The 26,818-nt window shown below is 37.4% G+C and overlaps 1 protein-coding gene across 1 annotated transcript in view; it reads left to right on the top strand.

Annotated features, from left to right (window-relative positions):
• The window catches only part of ABCB4 (ATP binding cassette subfamily B member 4), a 70,494-nt gene that overhangs the window by 2,086 nt on the left and 41,590 nt on the right, over window positions 1-26,818 (top strand). Inside the window, exons 2-11 of the mRNA XM_016218867.2 lie at window positions 1,497-1,551; window positions 4,750-4,900; window positions 10,860-10,917; window positions 12,125-12,316; window positions 13,383-13,554; window positions 15,837-15,961; window positions 18,484-18,655; window positions 20,770-20,883; window positions 21,958-22,068; window positions 23,492-23,617. Of these exons, the coding sequence (XP_016074353.2) occupies window positions 1,497-1,551; window positions 4,750-4,900; window positions 10,860-10,917; window positions 12,125-12,316; window positions 13,383-13,554; window positions 15,837-15,961; window positions 18,484-18,655; window positions 20,770-20,883; window positions 21,958-22,068; window positions 23,492-23,617 (1,276 nt within the window). The remainder of the gene's footprint in view (window positions 1-1,496; window positions 1,552-4,749; window positions 4,901-10,859; window positions 10,918-12,124; window positions 12,317-13,382; window positions 13,555-15,836; window positions 15,962-18,483; window positions 18,656-20,769; window positions 20,884-21,957; window positions 22,069-23,491; window positions 23,618-26,818) is intronic.

The following is a 26,818-nucleotide window of genomic DNA, read 5'->3' as shown; positions in this document are numbered from 1 at the left end:
GAGAAAAGTGGGAGCCACTGTAGGCTTTTGAGCAGAGGAGCAGCATGGTGTGACTTGAGTTTTTAAATGACTGCTTTGACTGCTATGTTGAGGATCCACTAAAGTGGGCATACTTGGAAGTAGAGAGACTAGGCAGGCGTTCTCCTGGGCTAATGGGATAGCAATAAAAGTGGTGAGCAGTGGTTGAATTCTAGATGCATTTTGAATGTAGAACAAGCAAGATTTCCTGACACCACTTTCCACAATCCTTCCGAAGAATGGCCTTTATTATTTTTAGATAAATACTATTTTTTAGCCAAAGAAGAGTTTATAGTAGTCCCCCTTTATCCACAAGGAATATGTTCCAAGACCCTCCAGTGTATGCCTAAAACCTCAGATAGTTCTAAACCCTATATATATTATGCTTTTTTTCTCTATATACATACCTATGATAAAGTTTAATTTATAAATTAGGCACAGTAACTAATAATAAAATAGAACAATTATAACAATATACTGTAATGAAAGTTATACAGGGTAGAGCAAAAGTAGGTTTATCGTTTTTATATGGAAAATAATACAATAATTAATAAATAATAATACAAGAATAAACTGTGTTTTGAGTACTCACAACTGTAAACCTACTTTTGCCCCCCACCCTAGTAGTGATCTCACTCTGTCTCTGTCTCTGTCTCTCTCTGTCTCTTTCAGTATCTCTCTCTCTCTGTCAAAATATCTTATTGTACTGTACTTGCCTTTCCCCTTCTTGTGATGATGTGATAAGATTAAATGCCAAATTAAGTCAAGAGCTTTCACCTTTTCACTTAAAGGAATCACTTTACAGCTTCTCTTTGGTATATTCAAATTGCCAGCATCACTACTCTTGCTCTTGGGGCCGTTATTAAGTAAAATAAGGGTTACTTGAACACAAGCACTGTGATATCGACAGTCAATTTGGTAACTGAGACGACTGCTAAGTGACTAACAGGTGGGTACTATCTATAGTGTAGATACACCGGACAAAGTGATGATTCTCGTCCTGGGCAGGAAGCAGTGGGACAGCGTGAGATTTCGTCACACTACTCATAAGTTTACAATGGAAAACTTATGAATTCTTTATTTCTGGAATTTTCTATTTAATATTTTCAGTTCACAGTTGGCTGCGAGTAACTGACACTGCAGATAGCAAAACTGTGGACAGGGAGGGGCGACTGTCGCAGTTGATTTGGCAGATGTTGTTGACATTCTCATCCCCCCTGTGCATGAGCTCTGCAAGGCAGGCGACCATTTATGTTTATCCAGTTATCCCTGTAGTACCTTGGACAGTTACCTTAGTTAAAAGGGCGATTCACCTTGCCGTCTTTGTTAAACTGGAGATTTTTGACAATTTGTGGACATCACTGTTTTATATTTGAAATATTGTAATAGTTGAATATGATAACTACTCAAATTTATATTCATTGACTGTGAAACATTTTGCAACGGTTTTAAATTCAAACAATTATATTTTTTTTCAGCAACCAAGACAAGGAAAAAATGAAGAAAGTGAATTTAATTGGACCATTAACATTGGTAAGCTGCGAAATAGTAAATGTGATCATTCTATCCTTTATTCAGATTTGGTTCTTGAAGCAATAGTTACCGAGCCAGGACTTTAAGATTGTCTGCAGCCCTAGCCAGTTTGGCTCAATGGTTAGAGCATCGGCCCATGGACCGAAGGGTCCTGGGTTCGATTCCAGCCAAGGGCACGTACCTTGGTTGCAGGCTTGGCCCCGACCAGGGTCGCCAGCAGGAGGCAACCACTCAATGTCTCTCTCTCACATCAATGTTTCTCTCTCTCTTCCTTCCACTCTCTCTGAAAAAGCAATGGAAAAAATATTCTCTGGTGAGGATTAAAAAAATAATAATTTAAAAAATAAATAAATATTGTCTGCAGGCAGGGATAGATTTACCCTGCTGCACCTGTGCTGTCTTAGGTTGGTTCATTGCAGTCATGGCCCACATTCTCAAGGTGGATGACAAAAAAGGCAGGGATAGGCCGGCTGTGAAATAGAGCAGAGCTGATTCACAGGGAAACTGAAAAGGACTTGTGTTTGTAGGACCAGACAAACTAACCAATTTCAGGGGGAAAAAAATCTCTACTTTTGTTTCACAAACCCCCACAACTTTAGCTTAAATAGGCTTGCATAAGAGTGATTGCTAATCATAGAAATTTAAAGTTATTAGAAATCTGTGTTCACATTTGGCATCCAAGAAAACTGATTAAATATAGAGTAACTATTAGGGATTTAGATTATGTGCAACACAATTCTTAGTGGTTTTCTGCTGGCACAAAGCAAGCCAACATGTTTTTGGAAGAAGTCTATTCTGTTTTCCATTTGTACCATGTCTCAGAGAAGCAGCCCAAGAAAATGTTTGCCCGCTTTTGGTAAATATGTGTTTCAAACTATGACAACCATTATTTGTTAACAAAGAAGTTGGTATTAAGTGGCATCAGCTGAAATCTCCACCTTAATAAGTAAATGGCAAAAAGATATCAAAACATCCTAGGTTTTGAGCCTCGCTGCAGATTTCTCATGTACAAAGCCCCTATTCATTCTCTCCTCCTTATTCTCATGACGTTTTTGTTTAAAAGTCTCAGTAAGAGTTTTTTGGGTTTTTTTAATTTAGTGCATTAGAGAATAAATTGTAAAACTAGATCTGGTTTTAATGCACAGGTTTTAAATCTGCCTCCTACAGAAAATAGAATACCTAAAACCTTAAAGCGGAAACATGGAAAATTTCACCTGAATTTAAAAATTAAAATTGAAATTAAATTTAAATGTAATCTTTTTCAAACTCTGAATAGATATTTTTTTTGTGCTGAAAGAGGCCAAGGTCAGAATGGTGTTCTTTTCCCTCTCTCTCTCTCTTTTATTTTTCAATTACAATTGACATACAATATTATATTAGTTTCAGTTGTACAACATAGCGACTAGACATTCACAAAACTGTACTCTAAAGGCGTCCGAAATGCATTGTTTTGTTGAAAATCACTGGAAAAAAAAAATCTAGGTTTACTTAGGATGTTGCTATGAAATTCATGTTATTTTAAATTTAAGCTTAAGGGCAAAAAAATTTTATTTAGTAATTTGAAAAGCACTTACACCGCTCTTCAATGTCATATAAATGTTCAGTAAAGAAAACATATTACACCACAACCCCATCCTGGGCTTGTAACTGTAGCTCATAGATCCAGGTGCTCTATCTCCCTCCCCAGGAGCCACTAAAGAGAACCTTGGGGACATGGGCCCCTCTTGTAGCAATTTTAGGGCCCCTTCCCCATTTGCTCTTGACTTTACCTCCTCCCTGGTTCCGCTCCAGGCTCCACCTGGCTCTGACCCTTTGCCTCTGTTGGCACTCTTGCTTGTCTGTGTGTTTGGTGATGGAATTTGGCCTTCCAACACTGAGCTTCGGGAACTCTCGGAGAACATTTTGCACCCACCCCCTTCTCCCCACCGTGTGTGCCTGACCTCAGCCAGCCCATCGTATTGACCCTGTCTGTCTCTGACTCAACTCTCAAGGACCCCATTCTGCCAGATCTGCCTCAGCATCCATTCTCCCAGTGACTGTTCCTGGTCCCCCAAAGGGGAGGGTGGGATGAAGAAAATGGGTAGAAGGAAAAGATTTAAAAGTGGGGGGGAGATGCAAGGGACAGAGGGAAGGTATAGAAATGGAAAAATAAGAGAACCAAGAGGTAGCCTGGAAGGCAGAAGAGGAGAGAAGAATAAAGAGTGAGCCATGGAAGAGTGGATCCAAAACGGGGAGAAAAGTTGAGGAACTGGAGAGGGCTAAAGAGACAGAGGGGAAAGCCTTTGGAGTGTTATGACACTGACTAGGCTTAGTTCTCGGGGGTTGTGCACTCCACTGTGACAAGTGGTGCCACCCCTCTAAGTGATAGTACTAAGTACCCTGTACGTGGATAGTAGGAAGACCAGGGTCCTTGGCGTGGCCTGTGGCCTTTCTCCCGCTCTCCAATGTCATCTCCCACGTTTGGCACTGAGTCCTTCAGGGCTTCTACTCCCTGGAGCTACCTGAGCACTTCATGCAGTTTCGAGTCACCTTGCTGTTCTAGGCCTAAAGGTCCCCTATTTTCTCTGAATCTCCAATTCTTCTTCAGCTACCCTCCTCCTTATCCTTCACGATCTTGCAAAATGAGCATTATTTCCATGAGCAAGACTTCCCCAAATACACAGACAGGCACCCCATGATGTATGCTGCACTTCACTACGAAGTGCCTTTTAAAAGCTAACTTAAACCTCTGAAAGGGATCTTATCCTCAAAACTCAGAGGGTCTAGTTCCCTCCTGTTTGTAATTCTCTCTCTGAAATATTCTGAATGACATTTTAAAGGATGTGGTGTGTGTGTGTGTGTGTGTTTACTTAATGCCTACTCCTAGCTATTCTTAATTCACTACCTCAGGAGTTCTGGAAGTAGAACCAAACCTTTATCCTTTCTGATTATATTGCAGTCACTCAACCAAATAAGGTATTGATTAAACAGAATCAGATTGATTTCTTCACAGAATACAAAATAAATAGAATTATTAAATTAATCTGTCAATGATTTGGATTGAAATTCTCCTTCCCTATTACATTTACTTGCAGCTATTACAAACATATCAACCTTTAAAAAAAAAAAATCCAAAAAACATGTAATTGCTAAAAAGAGAAATTCTAACCCACAAAGTAAAATAAGTATTATTTTATTTATCTCTCTTTTCTTTTTTAGTTTCGGTACTCCGATTGGCAGGATAAATTATTTATGTCCCTGGGCACAATCATGGCCATAGCTCACGGATCAGGTCTCCCCCTCATGATGATAGTATTTGGAGAAATGACTGACAGATTTGTTAATACTGCAGGAAACTTCTCCTTTCCAGGTAAGCATTTCTCTACTTTTTTTTGTTTTAATGCATTGTGCTCCTTTGAGTAGGTGAAGGATTAGAGGTTGACTTTGCTATTCATTGTGTGTTTGTTTAATGACATAGCCCTCTGGGTGACTTTAGATATCAAGTACTCATTTAAATTTTAAGAAGTAGGTGTATGCTGTTTGAAAAGATAAGGAAATATACAGAAAGCTTTGCCTCTAAACAAAGTAGGGCAGTGACTCTACAGGGTGCCCCCAAAACAAGTATATACACTTTAACAGCTAATAGCATAATTTTGAAAATGAAATGTATTTTAATAAGCACTGCCTTTATAAGTGTGTGTATACCTTTTTGGGAACACCTTATACTTGAGGACCATGGAACTGTAACAGAGTATGTCTGTGCGCATCCATCCCGTTAGTGGTCACTCGTGAACTTCAGGATACACCAGTTAGCACGGCAATACTTCTTAGCTGTGCTCGGCTTGCAGATCTGTTTCTGCTTTTCTTTAGTCTCTTCCCCACCCTTTTTGTTAAAATTACAGGCATTTTTTTGTGTATAAGTTTTGGATCAGCCAGGTTGGCTGGAACTTGATATGACACTTCACTGAAGGGTGAATGGATTCAATAGGAGAATGGTGCGAATGCACCCAAAGGACGGCAATTACTGAAGAGCCAGAGGCGTCCCATAAGTTCATGTCATCTAAACAGGGGCTGTGGCAACAGCATTGGAGTGAGGTTCCAGTGGACATAGTCATTTTTGTATTAACCAAATTCCACATGGAAAGGAAGAGTTCCATGCTTTGTTCCAAGCCTGAGACTCAGTTCCTCCTAAGAGACCTTGTGGGCACGACTGGAGAAGATGGAATGGCGCTTCATTGATACACAGATGGTAGAATATAAGGACAACATACTGGTAAAGGGAAGGTAGCTTTCATAGCAAAGATACCTGAGAAAAAGTGGACCCTATCATTAGAAAATATTCAGTAAGAGTTTTCAGTGTCCCCTGATTGAGCACTACACACTTGGTTAGCACTGTAGGACCCAAGTGTAATTACCTAAGAGAATGTGATTGCTTGATTTATATAATAGGATCTATTTACGTAAATACTGATAAACATGAATGCCTTTTCAAAAGCAAAAGTGTCCTTTGAATTAAAAAAAGAAAAAGCTCCTACAAAACCAGTTTATTTATTTGTTCTCAAGTATTCTACCCTGTTGTCTCTGAGAAGAACCTCTTTATAATATAAATAACAATAATAGCAATCTTTTATTGTATTTCTTATCTACTAGGTCCTATTTCATTTAACCCTCACAAGAACGATCCTACAAAGTAGGTAATATTATCCTCTGTGACATATGAGGCAACTGAGGCTTAGAGAGGCTAATTTGTCAAAGTTACATAGCTGGTGAGCATTAGGACAGAATTCGAATCCAGGTCTTTCTGCCATCCAAACCATGCTCATGTCCATATAAATACATTATACTGCCAACGTAAATAATTTTCTTTCTCTTTTAAAAAGAAATGTGTTTGTGAAAGTTAAATGAATTACTCATGTTCAACCAGTGACCAAAATCTTAACATAAATACCAGAAAGGTAAAATTGGAGTAATATAGGATAGTTTTAAAAGTCTTTAAGTGGTAGAAGTTTTCTATTTGGGCTTTATTTATTTATTTACTTACTTATTTATTTATTACTTTTTAAAGAAATTCTATAGATCTATTATGCATTGGTTATATATATGTATATGATGCCCATATTCAAGTACATTAATCAAAAATTGGTTTCAATACAGGGTTTTAAAAATAATATTAGTAGATCAAATGGATAAACAAAATGTGGTATACCATGCAGTGGAATAATATTCAGCCTTAAAAAGGAAGGAAATTCTGGCACATGCTACAACGTGAATGAACCTTGAAGACATTATGCTAAGTGAAATAAGCCAGTAACAAAAAGACAAATGTTGTATGATTTCATTCATATGAGGTATATAGAGTAGTCAAATTCATTGAAACAAAAAGTAGAATAGTGGTTGCCAGGCACTGCGGGAAGGAGGAAATGGGGAGTTGTTGTTTAACTCATAGAGTTTCAGTTTTGGAACATGAGAAGTTCTGGAGATTGGTTGTACAACCATGTGAATATACTTAACACTATTGAATTGTACACTCAAAGATGATTAAGATGGTTAATTTTATATTGTGTGTATTTTATCATAATTAAACTTTAAAAACATCAGATTAAAACAACGCAACACACTCATCACAGAGAAGTTAGCATTTGTACCAATTTTATTAGGCTTGTCTTTAGAGTACCAGAATAATTCTACACCTTTTTTGCTTGAAGCAGTTTGCTTGTTTTTTTAGTTGTTTCTAATTATGCAACTGGATTGCTTTGAAGCTGGACGTGGCAGACAGGTGCCAAGTGCTGTGCCCAGGGCCAAATTCAAGGTCTCTCTGGGGAATGTCACAAGCAAGTCACTTACACACTTGTGATTGCTGGAGTGCTAAACTCACCAGAGTTGGCAACTTATTTTCAGTAGCCTCCAAATGATATGACCCTTGGTCTTCTAGAGCCACGTTTGTCATTAGGCCTATTGGCTGTCTTAGAGGACTTGGAAGGGGATGTCCTCCAATGTTATTAATTTCCAATGTCCACTCTTTTGTAGTTTGTAAAAGTAAGATTCTCATTCTTCTTTGGAGAAAATGAAATATTTAAATTTTATACTCATTCTAAATCCAGAGAGATCATTGGTGTGTTAGTACTGCAGGAAACTTCTTAATGTTTAGAGTCATAGAGTTTAGCAGCAATCATGGAAGCTGAGAGAAGACAGAGTCCATAGCTGTACTTAGCTGAGCTCTCTAGCTCATCCCATAGAGATCATGTTTATTTAGAGTCCATTCTTTAGAATTGTTGGATTCTTGGACAGCCAAATGAGAAGGGAATGTTAGAAGAAAAAATGGTTTAAGTTACAAGAGGGTCTGACAATGATTTATTGTGCACAGAACCTGTCCTTGTCAACTGAATGAAGCCACTCCGTGACAAGGTCATTCCCTCACAATGACTCAGTTGTGCAGAAACTGTGCATAAAACATTCTGCATCCAAAACCTTAAGGACAGAGTCATAAGAAACAGTTTTTCTGCAGAGTATCAAGAACTTCATGTATTTTATGCCAAGTCTATGTGACAGTAATAATTTAGGCTATTCTGTGGGGAAATCTATATACCCTGCATGTCCTTGCATTGCCTTGGGATTGAGAGGAAAATGCATTTTTGAGCCCTTGTCCCCTTAATTAGCTGCTCATGCTGCCTAAGCTACCTGGACAAATAGCACCTCTTTGTTTTGTGCTGAATATTTCCATGTGACAAAAGAAATTTTAGGCAGAATTGAGGAAGACAGACATTGATTTACTGTGAGACTCAAAAGTGACAGTCAGGACTCCTATGTAATGTCTCCTTGAGTAATCCTTAAAGTATACAGTCATTATTTAGACCCTTCACTCACCAGCTGTACGACCGTGGGAAAGTTACCTAACCTCTAGAATTCTTACTGTTCCCCTCTTTTAAGGTAATCATAGATTTACAGAGAGAATTAAATGAGATGTTTTATGTAAACTGTTAAATGAGATGATTTATGTAAAGTGTCTGGAACGTAGTAAATAATCAGTAAATCTTGGGGAAAACTAGCCATGAGAACTTGGAAATGAAACGACAACTCTAAAATTCTGTTTGTTCATCTGTCAGATGGATGAATTCTCTGGGAGCTCTCCCGGATGAACAGGCAGCTTCAAGAACTCCCCGTTTCCTTGTTATGGGAGGCATTCAGGAAGATGGAGTGAGAGTTTTCTCTCATGGTGCATTCGAATCAAGCGGGGGTATTTTTAGACATATGATCTCTAGACTCAGTCAAAGGTTCTGATGCATGGTGTTGGGTGGAACCTGGGCATCTGTGTTTTTTCAAGCTCCCCCTGTGATTCTAACAGGCAGATAGCACTAAGAACTCCCAAACCAGAGAATATTGGGAGATTATTTATGAGACTGAAGTATAATAGGTAGCATCTGAGAAGACCAGTTTACGCCCTTTCTAGATCTAGAATCCCATGAGAATTTTAGATCTAGAATACCAGATCTCGAACCCCATGTTTCCATATCTAGAGCCCCATATTCCAGATCTAGAATTCCAGGTCTAGAGTCTCATGAACACAGGCGACACACATTTGTCCCACCTTTGTCCCCAGGCAGCTGAAACTCTTGGTTTCCTGGGGGTTCTGGAGCTCCTTGGGTTACTCACCCAGAACTCGATTGCCATTCTTGGCCTGGGACTCTGAGAAAGGAGCAAATTTGGCATGTGCGTAAATTCTTCTTTCCTAAGAGGGAGAATCAATCCGAATTATAATATCCTCTTTGAGAGAATTTAAAAGTTTGAGGGAGGTGTTGGAGGAGAGTGAAACTCATTTAAGGTTTCTGAGTTCAAGAGAAACACTAGCCCTGTGCACATATAGCTGGAGGTTTCCCAGGGTTTTGAACGATGAATTTCTACAAATAGCACAGCTTTAGGATAGCTCGTCTGCCTCTAATTCCAAACACAGTTCCAATTTGGCATATCAAAAGTGAACATGTAAGAACTCAGAAGGAAATGAGCACACACAGAGCTGAACTGTAAGAATGGACGTAAAATAGGCTATGATTCCTCAAATATCTGATAGCTAAATCTGAGAGCTGGTGAAGAGCTCGATTCATAAGCACTTTACTGTGAGCATCAGTAGAAATTACAAACTGGAGGGAAAATTATGCCTGGTAATCAATCCTTTTAGTAGTTCAAGTTTTAAATAAATGTCAATCTTATCTCCCTTTGGAAGAAGATAAAGAGGACACACGGCACTCAGAAAACATGACCTCTGGGTTATTTGCATGTGATAAAGGACCAAAGATTAACTAGTCTCTCTCCTAGCATCACAGTAAATGGGAAATGCCTACCCTGCTATGTTTTCTCACAAATACTGTGAGGATACCTCACCCTATTATTTTATGAATGCAGTAGATATGGGCTGTTTCCTTTTTATTTTTTCACTTTCTGTTTTTTAAAAAAGTGAGAATAGGTGATTACCACATGAAGAATCATTATATTACAGCGTTAGGAGCTGTATAGTATAGTGTTAGGATTCTCAGTCATTTGCTAGCTGTGTGACTTTGGGTAAGTTACTTTATCTCTCTGTGCCTCAATTTCCTCATCTCTAAAATGGGGGTTTCTGAAAAGTCCTACCTCATAGGCTTGTGAAAATTAAATGAATACATGTGAAGTGTTCTTAATAAATGCTAGCTATAATGAAAACCAGGAAAGGCACACTGACATTTTTATCAAATTAGCTCAAATTAATAGATAATATATTTCCTTCCAATTAATACTGCTTTAAAAATGCCAGAGTACAGTTTTGCTAGTAAACAAGACATGGAACACAGTGATCCACCAACCTCCCTCTGAGCAACTCAATTATCTTCTTCATCTTTAATTTTCCTTCCTTTACAATGGGTGTAATTCAGCCTTTCTGTTACTTAGGTCGTAAGGAAGCATGTCAGGGAAAACATACATATATTAAAATATAATGTACAGAAGCAAGTATCTGTCAAGTGTTTTGAGCCACTAAGAAAAAGAGTGCCCCTTAAATCCTGCATTTGCTGTCTGGACCATTTCTTCTTTCCTCCTCTGCCTTCTGTAGCCCCTCTCTACTGCCTTCGGAAGCTGCTTTGCTTAAGGCCCAGGCTGATAGGATGGGGGAAGGACCTTATTGTCCCCCATCTGGACCCTCAATGTTTGCACCTGAACCCTTGGGCTCTTTACTTGAGTAAAGTGAAAAGAATGCACTCGAAAGTGGAAAGAAAAGAGAGAAGATTTTTTAAAACTTGCAATATCTATTAATAGTTCAACCTTTCAAAAATGTCTTATTTTTGTTTTGTTTTGTTTTTGTTTAGTGAATTTTTCATTGTCAATGTTAAATCCAGGCAGAATTCTGGAAGAAGAAATGACTAGGTAATTGGCTAATATATGTACTCTACCTTTTGTTATATTCTTTAACATATTGTTATAATTTATACCACCCCCACCCTGCCATTTGAAGTAGGTAGCATACATCAGGGCCCTTTACTAATAAATACTTCAGTGTGGTTCTTAAGAGTAGGATATTTTCTTCATAACCACAGTACAGTTATCAACTTAAGTCAATTGAATATTGATACACTACTCTGATCTAACTTACCACCTGTATTCCAATTTTGTCAACTGATCCAATAATGTCATTTATGGCATTTCCTCCCTACTTTAGCCTTCTTAATGGAAATCTCAAAAGCCTATAACATAATGTTTGTGTGTTTACATAGAAATTAATGTTGCTGATATAAATGAGAACTGCCTGTACGCTATAGCAGGCCTGAACGGCTTCTGTCTGGAAGCTTGTAAAAGTATATAAAAAGTATACTTGAAAGTATTGAAACAGAATGTATTACTTTTAAAGATACTAACTTTCATCTAATTTAGTTAAGCCCTCACTCCAAATTAGTTTGAATTCATAACATTTTAGCATACTATTAATTTTTTTTTTCAAATTCTGACAAATAGGAAGAGGGTTTTTTTGGTTCTTTGTGTAAACAATATGAGAAAACGTAACTAAGAAACATTTAACATATTCAATTTGTTTATTCTTACATTTGCAATATGATGAATAATGGTAAACTTTTTCAGTGTAAGATATGCAAGTCTAGAATATTAATTATGAAAGAAGATTCAAATTGTATGTACAAATTGTCAATATCAGTTTAAAATATGATTCGTTAACACCACTATTTTTTGCAGTTAGCCACAAAAATGTATCTGTTTTCTTTGGCTGATAATTCAAGTAACAGGGTGTGAGGGGATGTGAGGGGGTGTGGAGGGGAAGAGATTCACCAAAGAATTTATATGCATATATGCATAACCCATGGACGCAGACAATAGTGTGGGGAAGGCCTGGGGGGGTGCAGGTGGAGGGGGTCAATGGGGGAAAAAGGGGGACATGTGTAATACTTTCAACAATAAAGATAAATTTAAAAAAAAAGAGAAAAAATTTTAATGTATATTTGTTATAATGTTCTCCACAATCTTTATGATCAGTTCAATAAGCTTATTTATTCCCACTTCTGAAGATTATCCCTGAAAGAGATGAATAAGGAACAATATGTAAAAGAAACCCTCTATTTTCCAGATATGCATACTATTACTCAGGACTAGGTGCTGGGGTGCTCATTGCTGCCTATATACAAGTTTCATTTTGGACTTTGGCAGCCGGCCGACAGATTAGGAAAATTAGGAAAGAGTTTTTCCATGCTGTTCTCCGACAAGAAATAGGCTGGTTTGACGTCAACGACACCACGGAACTCAACACACGGCTAACAGAGTAAGTGTATTGTTAGTATTACACTTGCTTAAAGAAATTAACCACTAACTGAAATTTGTCACGGGAAGATTTTAAATGAAACAAGTTACTACATTAAGCATTTGATATGTATCAAGAATAGATGATCTGACAGCGATTTCTAGCACTTGCAGCCTGTGCCACAGCGTGTTTTCCTTCTCTGTTAGGTTTCCTCCTCAGTGAGATAGCAGGTTTATTTGAGAACTGAGCTCACGTCTTACCTACTTGTTTATCTCTCATGGGTCTTACCACAGGCCTGGCAGATGTTAAGATGGTTGAATGAATGAATCCATGAGTGAATGAATTCACAAAGAGACTTGCCTTAGTAATTGCTGACTCTTCATTTATTCATCAGATTGAGGGCTTATGATGTGCCAAGCACTGGTCTAGATGTTTGTGACATACCAGTGACCAAAACAGAGATCTCTGTCGTCTTGTTGAGTACATTCCAACAGGGGGAGATAGATGATAAACTTTTTCTTACCTGAGGTCCTGGCAAGAGTGTAGTGAGCAAATGAGGTCAAAAAAGGGGCAAGGGCAAGGCATTTAGGACCTGGTTGGCCTCCATAAGGACTTCACTGTTCCCTCTGAGTGAGATTGGCAGTGATGACGCATTTTTTGATCTGAGGAGTGGCCTGGTTCAGACTTGCATTTTCAAAGGATCACTCAGGCTGCTGCATTGAGAATAAAGTGGAGTGAAAGCAGGGCCAACGGTAGAGGAAGGAGCGCTTCCCTGTTGTGGTTGTCATGCCCTGCGTAGCTTCTGCTCACAGACAAATGGACTCAACTTCAAAATGTTAATGCTTCGCTAATAGGATTAATGAATTTAATAGCATGAACTTTAATGATATTAACTTCTTAGAAGCATGAACTAATCCTGAATTTCTTCCTTTGTACTGTATTTAGGTGGGGGAAATACCATTCAAGAGGCAAAGACTCTGAGAGAGGCTTGCCGTGTGTGAACAAGTCTGTGTCTCGTTAGATGTCTGCTTCACCTTTCTAACTGAAGACCTCCTGCCTGTAACCACTTAGGTGTGATCTTTTTTAGTGACATCTCCAAAATCAGTGAAGGAATTGGTGACAAGGTTGGAATGTTCTTTCAAGCAGTAGCCACGTTTTTTGCAGGATTCATAGTGGGGTTCATGAGAGGATGGAAGCTCACCCTTGTGATAATGGCCATCAGCCCTATCCTGGGACTCTCTGCAGCTGTTTGGGCAAAGGTGCGTGAAACTGGGGCATCTTCATGTGCTAACCACATACACAGAGCTGTTCTGAAGATGCAGGGTCCTAGTACCTGTAATTGTGCAGATAGGTGTTAAGTGCCAGTTGAAACCACACTTAGAAGCATGTTGTTAATATGGTTAATGAGGAAATTTACTTTAAATGTGATGAAAATGTCACAGTTGCCCTGGCCAGGTGACTTAGTCCATTGGACGGTCATCTCTTACACCGAAAGGTTGTGGGTTTGATTGCTGGTCAGAGCACATACCTAGGTTGAGGTTTTGATCCTCAGTTGGGGCATGTTTGGAGGCTAACGATTAATGTCTCTCTCTTTCTCTCTCTCTCTCAAAACCAATAGAAGCAATATCCCTGGGTGAAGATTAAAATTTAAAAAGGCACAGTTATTACCTCAATTATAGATTTTTTTACACTGCTATTTCTTTGGGTAAATCTTCTGATGTAATAGTTTAAATTATATATAGGGTGTCCCCCAAAAATGTATACACACCTTGAAGGATTATAAAGTACAGTTCATTTTCAAAATTTAAAAGAATCTACAGAAATGACTCATTTTTTTTATCAACACCTGTTTTCAAACCGATGACCGTTCTGGTCCAAGCACTGCTGATAACCTGAAGCAATGAGATCTCTAACACCAAGAATCGTTTCAGTCGGTATTTGTGCTCCCTCAATTTGTGCTCACTGGTCAACTGTTACCAGTTTTGAAAGGTAAATTTTATCTTTTATATATACACCCATTAAAAAGTCTAGTGGATAAATTTTCTTTGTTCAAAGCTTAGTCTAGCTTCATCCATTATTCCAAATCAGTTAAGCCTGAAAAAGAGTGAAAATTAAGTGAGTTATCAGCTGTTAAAGTATGCATACATGTATATGCACTTTGAATAATTATAATGGCAGTGTTTGTACGTCAACTGCATTTTCAAACTTCCATTGGCATTTTAGGGTGAATTTCCTTTGTTCAAAGCTTAGTCTGACTGAAAAGAAAGAAACATCAATTGAGCTATCAGCTGTCAAAGTGTGTATCCATGTTTTTGGGACACCCTGTATACGGTTATATCCTTATTTAAGGAAACACAGTTTTTAAAATACAGCACTCTTCCAAGCTATTGTGTGAATACACATTTTTTTAAAGTTTGGATTTATTCTATTTATTTTTAATTGTTACTTTGACAGTTGAGTGGCACTCTGCCAGTTTTGCCTCACAGGAAAATTCACATAACCTGCTCTACTTCAGCCAACACTGTAGAGTTGAGAAATTTTACTGGCAATTTTTGCTCACTCCAGGGTTGATGCTTAAGTTTATAAATTGCTTGTATCTTGTTTTGACCTTCCTTTACCTTTCTCCCGCAGCATCTTATTATTTAGTAGAAGGCCCTCAGCAGATCTGGAAGTATTCTTTCATAGTAATTAAAAATCTTTCATAGTAATTAAAAATGACACAATAAAAGAAAGGGCCCTAGCCAGTTTGCCTCAGTGGTTAGGGCATCAGCCTGTGGACTGTAGGGTCCTGGGTTCGATTCTGGCCAAAGGCATGTACCTTGGTTGCATGCTCGATCCCTGGCCCTGGGGCACGGGTGGGAGGCAACCAAACGATTGATGTTTCTCTCTCTCTCTTTCCCTTTTACTCTCTTTGAAAAGCAATGGAAAAAATATCCTCCAATGAGAATAAATTTTTAAAAAAGCCCTGTCTGGTCAAGAGCACTTACCTTGGTTGCAGGCTCGATCCCTGGCCCTGGGGCCCCTGCGGGAGGCAACCAATGAATGTGTCTATCACATCGATGTCTCCCTCTCTCTCTCTTTCTCTCTCTCCCTCTTCCCTTCCCCTCCACTCTCTGAAAAATCAATGGAAAACATATCTTCAGGTGAGGATAAATAAACAAACAAACAAATAAATAAAAGGCTGGGCAATCCTTTCAAAGCAGTAAGGTTTTATTTTTGTTTATTTTGCAATCAACAGAGAAAAAGAGTAGATGTGGAACTTAAACTGTTCCCCAAAACGGCATTTAGGGAATTATGCGCGGATTCCCTTTTCCTGGCTGCTCTCGGGGAGCGTGTCCCGAAGGTGGATCCGAGGTAGCCTGTGCAGCGTGGAGGCAGCCGCCGGAGCTGGCACGCCCAGTGTCGCTTGCTGCGTGACTTCCATGTTTAGCACAGGAAAGGGCTGTACTAAGGGGGAGAAAAAGTAACTTTAAGGGTTGACCAGACTGCCTTTTAACTTTCCTCCCCATGCAGAAGTCACGAATGTTTCTCTTCTGTACAGATACTCTCGGCATTTACTGACAAAGAGCTAGCTGCATATGCGAAAGCAGGCGCTGTGGCAGAAGAGGCTCTGGGCGCCATCCGGACCGTGATAGCTTTTGGGGGCCAGAACAAAGAGCTGGAAAGGTCAGGAAGTTTCTTTGTCCACTGGTTAAAAGAACCCACTTTTACATTTTGTTGCTCATTCTTCTGTGATGTGTGTTCACTGCTTTCCTTTTCCTAATATTAAAACTCCCTCACAAAATATAAGCACCCTTCACTGATGGCTAGAGTTGAACATCAGACTCTAAAACAGGGTTCTTACCCTGTTAGGTCCCAGTCGGACGAAGCCCATGGACTCCCTCCTTAGAATAATGATTTCAAAGGCATAAAATAAAATACATAGAATAACAGAGGAAACCAATTATACCGAAGTCCAATGATCAGAGTATTTTTAAATTGTGATATTGTCTCTTTTGTTAACATATTAAATAATAAGAGCTAACTGTGGTCTTCTAGCTACTGTAGTTCCGAAGTAGGGATGTGAGTAAAAGATATTTAAAGATATTTGTAGCAATTGTGATATGATGTGAAAATGATCTGGGATTTCTATTGGCAACAGAGTCACAGTTACTGCTAATACTACCGTGGTTTGTTGCCTGCATTGATCATGAAAGGAAATGCTAAATTTCAGTTAGAGATTAGTGAAAATAAATATGTAATTCTTCCCCCTTTCAAGCTCCTTGACCTTGGATCCCAGGTCAAGTATTCCTGCTCTAAAGGAACTTGATGTATAAAACATCTAAATGTCAGAACAAAGCCCACTGATGAAGGGTACTCCTTCCACTTTATTTAAATGCCCCCAACCAGTTTTCTCTAAATAATAATATCCCCTAATATAGCCAAATTGTAATTCTGTGTAAAGTATTTTCTTTTGTCGTTCTGTGGGACTCATGATACCCACAACTCTGAGACAGAAGTTTTTGGAAATTCTCCAGCATTAAAAGCCAAGTTTCCCTAATTTCCTCCATCTCATTTTCAGTTTTTCTATTCCTTAAGCCCTCTTCCAAAGCACCACGTTTTTGGTTCTCTAACTTCTTCCTTTTTCTCTCTTACTGCTGCTTCCTGTACACAATAGCCCACACAGACCACACTAACCCTCAGTTGGACCTCAGGATGTGAGTGTAATCAATGCTGCTCCATTAGCTGCAGTAAGCAAGCCGCCTAAGCTAAGGTAACTACAGCATGTCCACCAGTGTCACCGTGTCACAATGTGTCACATTGGGGCCAATGTAAATCTTCTGCACAGGCCTCAAGGCCCAGCCCATGACTAATCCCGGTGCTGGACCTGGCCTGCTGCTGTCTCCCCAGGGACCCAGCTCTGCTATGTGAGTGCAGCTCCCAGCACTGCGGAAAGTACACTGAAGAGCTGGGTGCTCCAAATAATTAAAAAGACAAACACTTTTTGGTGGCAGCATACATTCTTTACAAACTAATAAATTCTCAACATCTCATAGGGTTAAACTAAAAAAATATGATGTTTGTCTTTTGTTAGAAACAGAAATGCCCTATTTTACATGCTATTTTGTCCAAAGTCTCATTGTATATCCATTGTTTTTTTCTTCTCCTAAATTTAAGGAGCCAAAATTAAAATTTATATGCTCTCTGTGTCTAGCGTAGAAAGGTAGGTTTAATTTAAATTGATGTAAAAAAAAAAATTGCAATTTATCAGAACCATTCTAGACATTTGTACTTTTCTGTCAATGCTAGAAGCCAGTAATATGAATTTTAATTACTATTCAAAAATATGATAATAATAGAATGAGCAATATTCAGAAAGCGATTAAACTCAAGAGCAATAGTAGTAATAGTGGGAATAGAAATTGTCAGGTTTTGCCAGCTGTGTGCCAGCACCGTGTACTAACTATTTTCTATATGTATTGGTCAGCCTCACAATCATCTTGCGAGGTAGGCATTATTAATTTCATTTTACAGATGATGAAACTAAAATCTAGAAAAATTGAGGAAGAACCCAAATCCCACAAGTACTGACCACTTTATAACCTGTACCTTGTCTTGACAGTTGAAGGTCAATTGATCAAAAAAACAAACTAACAAGAAACAAAGCAACAACAACCAAAAAGCAAAGGCCTAAATATAAGAACATGTAAAATTCCTCTCCCTCACCCAGTGGGGCAATAGAGGAAGGATTTTCTTTTCTCTAGAGAAGAGAAATTAAGCTGTGTTAAGAATCTATTTTAAGAGTCCTGAATAATATTTACATTTTGGTGTCATTCTTGATTGGCTTGGTTTCTCTCCTTCCACCTTAACCTTGACTTGTGATGCTGGCCATGAAGGTGATGATAAAGCTCTCCCATATCCCGGGGTGAGAGATTGATTCTGGGACAGCTACGGGAACATTGGTTGGACTGGTGAAGACCAAGGGTGACAGGTCCAGGCCAGTAAAGAGAAGGCTCAGATAGGTTCCAGCCCTCTCTGTCCCTATCTGGCTGGTCCTGAGTTGATTCAGTTTCCAGGAAGCTGGGTCTCCCCAGGGATTTCTTACTCTGATGGTTTTGATTCTTAAACCTCCAACTATTCAGGAGGTGAATACCGCTCAGATTATGGATTGTTTACTTATTATAATGTTTCCCCCTCATTTCTGGTAGGTATCAGAAACATCTAGAAAATGCCAAAAAGATTGGAATTAAAAAAGCCATCTCAGCAAACATTTCCATGGGCATTGCCTTCCTGCTAATATATGCATCGTATGCCCTGGCCTTCTGGTATGGATCCACTCTGGTCATAGCAAAAGAATATACTCTGGGAAATGCAATGACAGTAAGTGGTTTTCCCGATATTGATGAAGACTCTAAAAATATTGTTTCTCCATCTACCTTTTCTTTACTTTCATATTCTTCCATTGTGAAGGATGAGCCATGATTATAGGCTTTTATCTTTTGGTGAATCTCTGGTCTGTCCTGTGGGCAGAGTTGACCTTCTAGAATACACAAGGTATAATTATGAATGGGGGCAAGAAAATAGCATGTAGTAAGACCAATTGAGAAACATATACAATGTGTAAAAGGAAATAAAAATTGAATAAATTTATGAATGAACAGATATAGATTGGAGCCACCCTCATTCTGCCCTTGATTTTCACTATATAAGAAAGTAAACATTATTATAGATAGGTCATATAGTGAGGGAATGTTAAATTTATATAATATAAAACAGCAGTTATCTGGAATATGAGATGAAAAGTTATTTTAGTTTCTTTTTTTCAAAATGAAAAATAGCTTTATTTTAGGATTATAAAAATAGTGTATACTAGTTAATGAAAGGATTAGAATATAGAATTTTAAAAATTAAGAATTTCTTAGAATTACTTGTAATCTAAAAACCCATGTGCATTTAAAGATAGCTTTTGGTATATATCTTCCAGATCATTTTCTATATATACACGTTTTTTTTTTCTTTCAAAACTGGTATTGTGTTATGGATATCATTCTGTAACCATTTTTTAAACCAGAAATAATTTTGTGACCATCTTTCCATGTCAGTGACAATCAGAACAACATGTAACCATCCAAGTAGTGATCTTTGAAGACCTGAACTTCCCTATCTTTCTAAACAAAAAAATGCTGAACATAATTTGTCCCTTTGTGGATGACTTAGGGCCATTTTGAAAATTCATCACTTCAAAATGTTTTCTAGAGTGGTATCTTCAGGCTCCACTGAGGCTGTTTGGCTGGATGAACTTTCATAATTGCTATGCCTTTTTGAAACTTTTTTCTCATTTTGATCTCCTCTCTGATTGTTAGCTTAGAAGCTCTCCACTTTGCTTCAGTTCCTTGCTTGCTAAATTTTATGAAGAAGGGAGACTGAATCTTGACTTTCCAATTCACCTTCTGTGATGAGTGTGTCTCTCCGGCCTTGTCTTCTGGTTTGTAGTTCGGGGACAGTGACAGCTCCCAGTGGGGCTGGAGAGTAGTATCTGCCCATGGTACAGGGAGCCCTGTGTAAGGGGCTCTATTGGATTAACTTTATAACACCTATTTTGGTAGAAACACCTTTGCTTTCTTACTGGTCCTTATCTGGACTACAGACTATGGAGAGACAGTGAGGGATGTTTGAGTTCAGGTTGTATGAAGTGTGATTGTTCTTGTCTCCCAAGAAAAGCAGAAATATGTGTAGAAATTTCACCATGCCCAGAGAGAAAGAGTAAGTTCTATTCATTTGTGTTTTCCTCAGTTGAGCTATGCTAATAACTTGGATTCCTAAAGCTATATTCTTGGCTTTTCTATATCAATTTATTTAGTAAAAAATATATAAAGGAAAATGTGTTAAGTTTTGTGTGGTATAGTATAGAATGATTATGCAAAGGAATTATTAATCCATGCACACAGGTGTGATTTAGTATTTCATTATGTGTGAACTAATTCTTATATTGAAAATCATATTAAAATATGTATGTAAAATGGTACTTTTAAAGGAAAATTCCATGGGGTCCAAATCTACCAGGTTTCATCTTGAAAATTCTGTATATATATTATACAGACTAACTAACTAACTAGTTACATATAGTTAGTTAGAGAATATATTTAGTTAGAGAAAATCAGAATAATAATACTGATGGAAAATGCTTCCCTTTGGTGGTATTTGCTTCAGAGTCAAAGAAATAGGTTTGAAAAATTTTTTGGATTTTTGTATAAGTTCAGGAGAAGAGCAATAAATCGTTTGATGAGCTAGACAAATATTTTTGCAGTTGAAGAAACCCATTTGTGCAATGAAATGCTGTAGTAACCTTGTACATTTTTCTCTTTTGCTAAAACAATGATATAGGATAAACCTAAGCTCAACCCTTTGTATAGTGTGTGTTTCACACAAATCATATTTGAGATAATGGACCCCAGAATGGGGCTTATAACTGTTTCTCATGTTCTTTCACTCAGGTCTTCTTTTCAATTCTGATTGGAGCTTTCAGCGTTGGACAGGCTGCTCCATGTATCGATGCTTTTGCCAATGCCAGAGGAGCAGCATATGTGATCTTTGATATTATAGATAATGTGAGTCATTTATTATTTTGATGCTGAAAAGTTCCTTGAAGAGCGGGTCATTAAATGTGGCTTTAGGGAAAATGTCATGTGAAAATTAATTATGTAAAATTAACAAGCTCTTCTTCGTAATGAGTGAAACAAAATGCTTCTCATTAATATTTCTAAAAGTTTATCTTTAAATAAAATAATAACCCTGATTTTATTTTGGAAAAGTATAACTGCCCCTGTGTTATTATTAGAGATTAGAGCAAAGATGTTTGTCTCCCTGGCTTTTCCTCTTATGCTCTTAAATTTTGTTGCCAGACTGAGAATATTATGATTTCAATATAGGATGAATGGGTGGAAAAATTATTGGTGGGACCAAAATTCACAGTATGTTTTGCTGGGTTGCCCCCTTCACACACAAAAAAATGACCACTGCATGTTTGATATAATTTTGAATCAACTATGTTGAATAAGTTGTACTGATTGCAGTAGAATAAAGAAAATAGTTTTGACATATTAAAATGTGTCACTGTTTATACACAAGTAAAATGCAAAGAAGGTGACTGAAATTTGATCATTTAATCCAAGCAATTCCTCCTGTTTCATTGATCTAAGTCATGAGAAAATTGCTCAGCTTCCAAATAGATTGAAAGCTTACATTGTCCCTAAATAGCTTGGCTCTAACCAATTGTTCAGTCAGTCTTCTCAGCCCCATCCATTACACTTATTATTTAGGAGTAAGCTGATTTTCACTAAATGAAATACCTGGCTATATCAATTATAGTATGTTTTTGTTAATGCAGTTGTATAAACAGGCAAATCTGACCATTTAGAAAATTTATAAGGGTGTGCCAAATTCTGAAAGTGAAATATTGTACAAAATAAAATGAGTATATCCCTATGTTCTCTTAAGGAAATGTCTGTTTTTTGAGAATGAATATTTCCTTTAGCACACACACTCTCTCCCTTGGGTTCTGTCTCGGGTGAGGGAGACTGTGCTATTCCAGGTCTTATTTTTAGAATTTGCTGAATTATATTCCTTAAAAGTGCAATTGTTTATTGTATGATAGAACAGTCATTGAATTTTGTTTTATTTAGAATCCTAAAATTGACAGTTTTTCAGAGAGAGGACACAAACCAGACAACATCAAAGGGGATTTGGAGTTCAATGATGTTCATTTTTCTTATCCAGCTCGCGCTAATGTCAAGGTACTGTGCATAGTATCTATAGGAATTCCTAACAGACCGATTGTTTAATCATCTTAAAGAACCTAAAGCCTCTAAGATTTTGATATTTATGTGCTTATTCTTTTGGGAGTTATATTCCTTTATTTGATAGTTTTTTTAATGAAGAAGTTGCAAGTTTTATTATTAAACTGTTTCTTGTTTTCCTGCAAGGCTGTTGTATCACTGTATAAAAATAGCACCAGTGAGCATGGTATATTGCAAAATTAAGATAGTGTCGCTCATCATCTGACACTGTAACAACTAACCAAAACTTCTCCACTGCCAGTTATTTCCAATGGATGGATCATTAAGTATTTTGCCCCAAATCCAGACACAGATGCAAACAAGTTACAATACAAGGTGGGACAAAAGTAAGTTTACAGTTGTGAGTATGACAAACACAGAGTTTATTCTTGTATTATTATTTACTAATTATTGTATTAGTTGCCACACGAACAACTGGAAATCTACTTTTGCCCTACCCTATGTTATATAAGGCTTAAGATAACAGTGTTATCTTTGAATTATAATTTTTATGGCTAGATTTTTACCACAGATAATTTCAGGAGTTCTGAATATTGTAACGGTAACCTAGCCTAAAAATCATAGGGTGTTGGGAAAAAGTGAGTTCTGTGTTTATCTGCAATTATTAGAAAGTTAAGGGGTATTTTCTTCCAGTAGCATTGTTGTAAGTAGTTTCTTTTTCCATTGGTATCTCTAAAAGTTGCTATTTTAAATCTTCTGTCTACCACTAATTTAAGCCAACTATATTAGATTCCGGGGGGGTTCCATTTCCACTCTTCAGTAGGTTTGAGGCATCTCTCATCTGCTTCTTCACTCATAGTTCATCTAGTTCTGCAGGGTTACTCAGTGTCATCTTGGTCAGCCAACCATCTTCATGACAAAATTTGCTGACAAGTCCTGGATCTTCTGCAAGAGCTTCATTAATTTCAGTTACTTCTCCTGATAGAGGAGAAGAGAGATCACTAGCGGCTTTCACACTTTCCAAAGCACCACATTCATCTTGTTTGCTCAATTTTGTCCCAATTTCAGGCAGACTACTGTAAACAACATCTCCCAAAGCTTCCTGTGCAAAACTGCTGATTCCCACTGTTCCGACACCATTCTCTGTAGTCATCCACTTGTGTATCCATTCATGCTGTTCACTGAGAGCAGACTGGGGCAGGTGCACAGCCTCCTGATGGCACCCACCCTCAGGCCCCAGGGCCACAGTCTGAAGGCTCTGTGCTGCTCAGAGCAGGGCGCCTGGCAGGTGGCAGCCCAGCTCCTCAGGCCTGGAGGGAGTGAGACCTATTTGATAGTTTTTCAGATTTAAAATTGAATCAAATTACTCCTCTATTAGGATTTTGTTGTGAAGTGTGCTCTTTTTCTCTCTTTCCTCAAGATCTTGAAGGGCCTCAACCTGCAGGTTCAGAGTGGGCAGACTGTGGCCCTGGTTGGGAACAGCGGTTGTGGGAAGAGCACGACCGTCCAGCTGATGCAGAGGCTCTACGACCCCGATGAGGGCATGGTGAGTGGGAAGAGCCTAGTTCTCCAAAGTGGGAAGCTGGGTACCAATTAGCCCTTTGAAGTTATTTTCAGTAACAAATTTGCATGTGAATGCAATTTTGCTAAAAGGGAATTGCAGTGTATCTGGAAAATGCATTCAAACTTTTGGGCTGGTTTAACAAAAGTATTCAAGATGATAAAAGCCAAGGAAGCTAGACAACATTCTTTTCAGTTCCAACTATGCTCTTCATAACCCACTAAATCACTAGAAACAGTCATCCAAACCACTGAGGTAATTATTTTCAATGAATTATTGGATTTGGTCAAAAATATTTCATATCATGCCTGGCTGGTGTGACTCAGTGGTTGAGTGTGGACCCATGAACCAGGAGGTCACAGTTCCATTCCCCGTCAGGGCGCATGCCTGGGTTTTGGGCTCGATCCCCCAGGAGGGGGCGTACAGGAGGTAACTGATCAATGATTTTCTCTCATCATTGATGTTTCTATGTCTCTTTCTCTTCCTCTTCCTTCCTCTCTTTGAAATCAATAAAAAAAATTTTTTAAAATAGAATTTAAAAAATTTATATCACAATTATTAACAATTTGGTAATCAGGGTCACAAGAAATCTTAGGATAGTAATTAAATTTATCAAAGATAGTTGAGTTTTCTTAAATGTTGGAATATCTGAAGGGGAAAATGGGATAGTCTCTTAAAGAACTTCTGGGGATATGGGTTACAGTAATAGCCTAGGGCATGTATCTTTTTGCCTCTTAAAAATTGTGTTATAAATTCAAACTTACAGAAAAGTCGTAAGCAGAGAACTCACTATATCCTTCACCCAGATTTACTAATTGTTTATATTTTGACCCACTTGCTTTATTGCCCTTTCTCTCTTTGCATGTATGTGTATGTAAGACACACACACATATACACACATACACATGCATTTTCTTTTCTGAACCTTTGAAAGGAAGGTAAGGGCATGATGCTCCCTGACCCCTTCATACTTCAGAATCTATTTTATAAGAGGGAGTACATTCTTTTACACAACTGCAAAACAATAGTCAAAATCAGTAATTTAACACTAATATAATACTAGCCCACAGTATATATTACAATTTCCTCAGTTGTACCAACTGTAATACATTGGGTTTACTTAATATTAGAGTATTATTATGAAAACAGAAGACTGCAAATTACAAAGAAAAATATTTTTTAAAAAAGCATGGAGGTAGAACAGAGATCATAGGGATGAATACGAAGTTTTCCAGGTTACACGAATTATTTATTTATTTAATAAAAGTAATAAATGTTCCTGGAAATATCTGATATTACTAAGGAGGAACATAGGCCCAGCCTCATTTACTAAAGCAAACTAAGTTGGTTCAAGTGTAAACATTTTTCTTTATATTCAAAAAATAATCTAGCAAAATGCTAACCTTTGAGGATAAACATTTGAAAATATCTTATTTTTTAAACTATTCCTGGAGTGTTACGTATTTTTTTAAGAAAATATACATGTCAGCAGGAAAAAGAAGTCTTCGGAAATTCAGTAACTCAGAGATATTAACTTTCTACTATTAAAACAATAGAAGAAATGTGCAGTGTTATAGCTGATAAATTTAATTTTTCCTTAAAGCTCTCTCCAATAAAAATCAGTAAAACTTTAATAAAATAAAGCAACACATTGGAACAATTGATCTATGATATATATGGGAAAATATTTTATTTAATATTTAAGAAATTACAGTTGACCTTTGAACAACACAGGTTTGACCTATGTAGGTTCATTTGTATGCAGATAACTTTCAATAAATACTGATAAATGTATTTTCTCTTTCTTATAATTTTCCTAGTAATTTATTTTTCTAGCTTGCTTTATTGTAAGAATACAGTATATAATACACATAACATACAAAATACGTGTTAATCAACTGTTTATGAATGGGTAAGGCTTCTGGTCAGCCGGAGACTATTAGTAGTTAAGGTTTTGGGGAGTCAAAAGTTATAGGCAGACTTTCGACTGCATGGGGGATCGGTTCCCCTAACTCCCACATTGTTCAAGGGCCAACTGTAATAATAAGAATCTAAAATAGGATGTGAACATGCAAATCTTTCTAGAATAAACATAAATTTGTAAAAAGTTTCAGAAATGGTAAGCCTTGAATATAAATATATACAAGTTTAAACAAGTATGGGCTACACCTCATATCCATTAATTAGAAAAAACAGATTAAAGTGATAAAACCCAGGGTTAGTAAACTGTAATGAAGCAGATATATTTATATATTCCTGCCAACATTATAAATTATTAAAATCTTTTTTCATATTTTTTCAGCTTTATTGAAGTACAAATGACAAAAACTGGGTATGTTTAAACAGTACAATATGATGATTTGATATTATAGACATTGTGAAATGATTACCACAATCAAGTTAATTAACATATCTGTCACCTCACAATTTTTTTGTTTGTGGTAAGAATACTTAAGATCTACTCTTTTGGCAAATTTTAAGTATACAATACAATATTATTAGCTATAGTCACTATGCTGAACATTACATCTTGAGAATGTATTCATCTTATCACTGAAAGTTTGTACCCTTTGACCAACACATACCACTTCCCCCTACACCCAAGCCCTAGGCAAACACCGTTCTACCCTCTGCTTCCATGAGTTCAACGTTTTTAGATTCCATGTCTAAATGAGCTCATACGTATTTCATTTGGCAGAATGTCCTCCAGGTTCATTCATGTTGTCACAAGTGGCAGGATTTCCTTTTTTAATGGCTGAGTAATATTCTGTTCTACATGTATACCACATTACTAGCTCTTCCATTCATGGACACTTAGTTCATTTCAATGTCTTGTCTATTGTGAATAATACTGCACTAAACATGGGGGTGAGGTGCAGATATCTCTTTGAGCTCCTGATTTTATTTATTTTAGATATTATTTAGAAGGAGAATTGCTGGATCATATAGTAGTTCTAGGTTTAATTTTTTGAAGAAACTTCATACTATTTTTCTTAATGGCAGTACCAATTTACATTCCAGTCAACAGCGTGTAAGAATAGCCTTTTCTCCACACCCTCACCAACACTTGTTATCTCTTGTCTTTTTCATAATAAACATCCTAACAGATGTGAGGCAATATCTCATTGTGGTATTGATTTGCATTTCCTTGATGATTAGTGTGATATTGAGTAACTTTTCATGTAC

The sequence above is a fragment of the Miniopterus natalensis genome, chromosome 10 (assembly GCF_054644295.1).
Source record: "Miniopterus natalensis isolate mMinNat1 chromosome 10, mMinNat1.hap1, whole genome shotgun sequence".
Taxonomy (NCBI): Eukaryota; Metazoa; Chordata; class Mammalia; order Chiroptera; family Miniopteridae; genus Miniopterus; species Miniopterus natalensis.
Note: the sequence above shows the minus strand (reverse complement) of the source record. Positions and strands in the feature narration are given on the sequence as shown.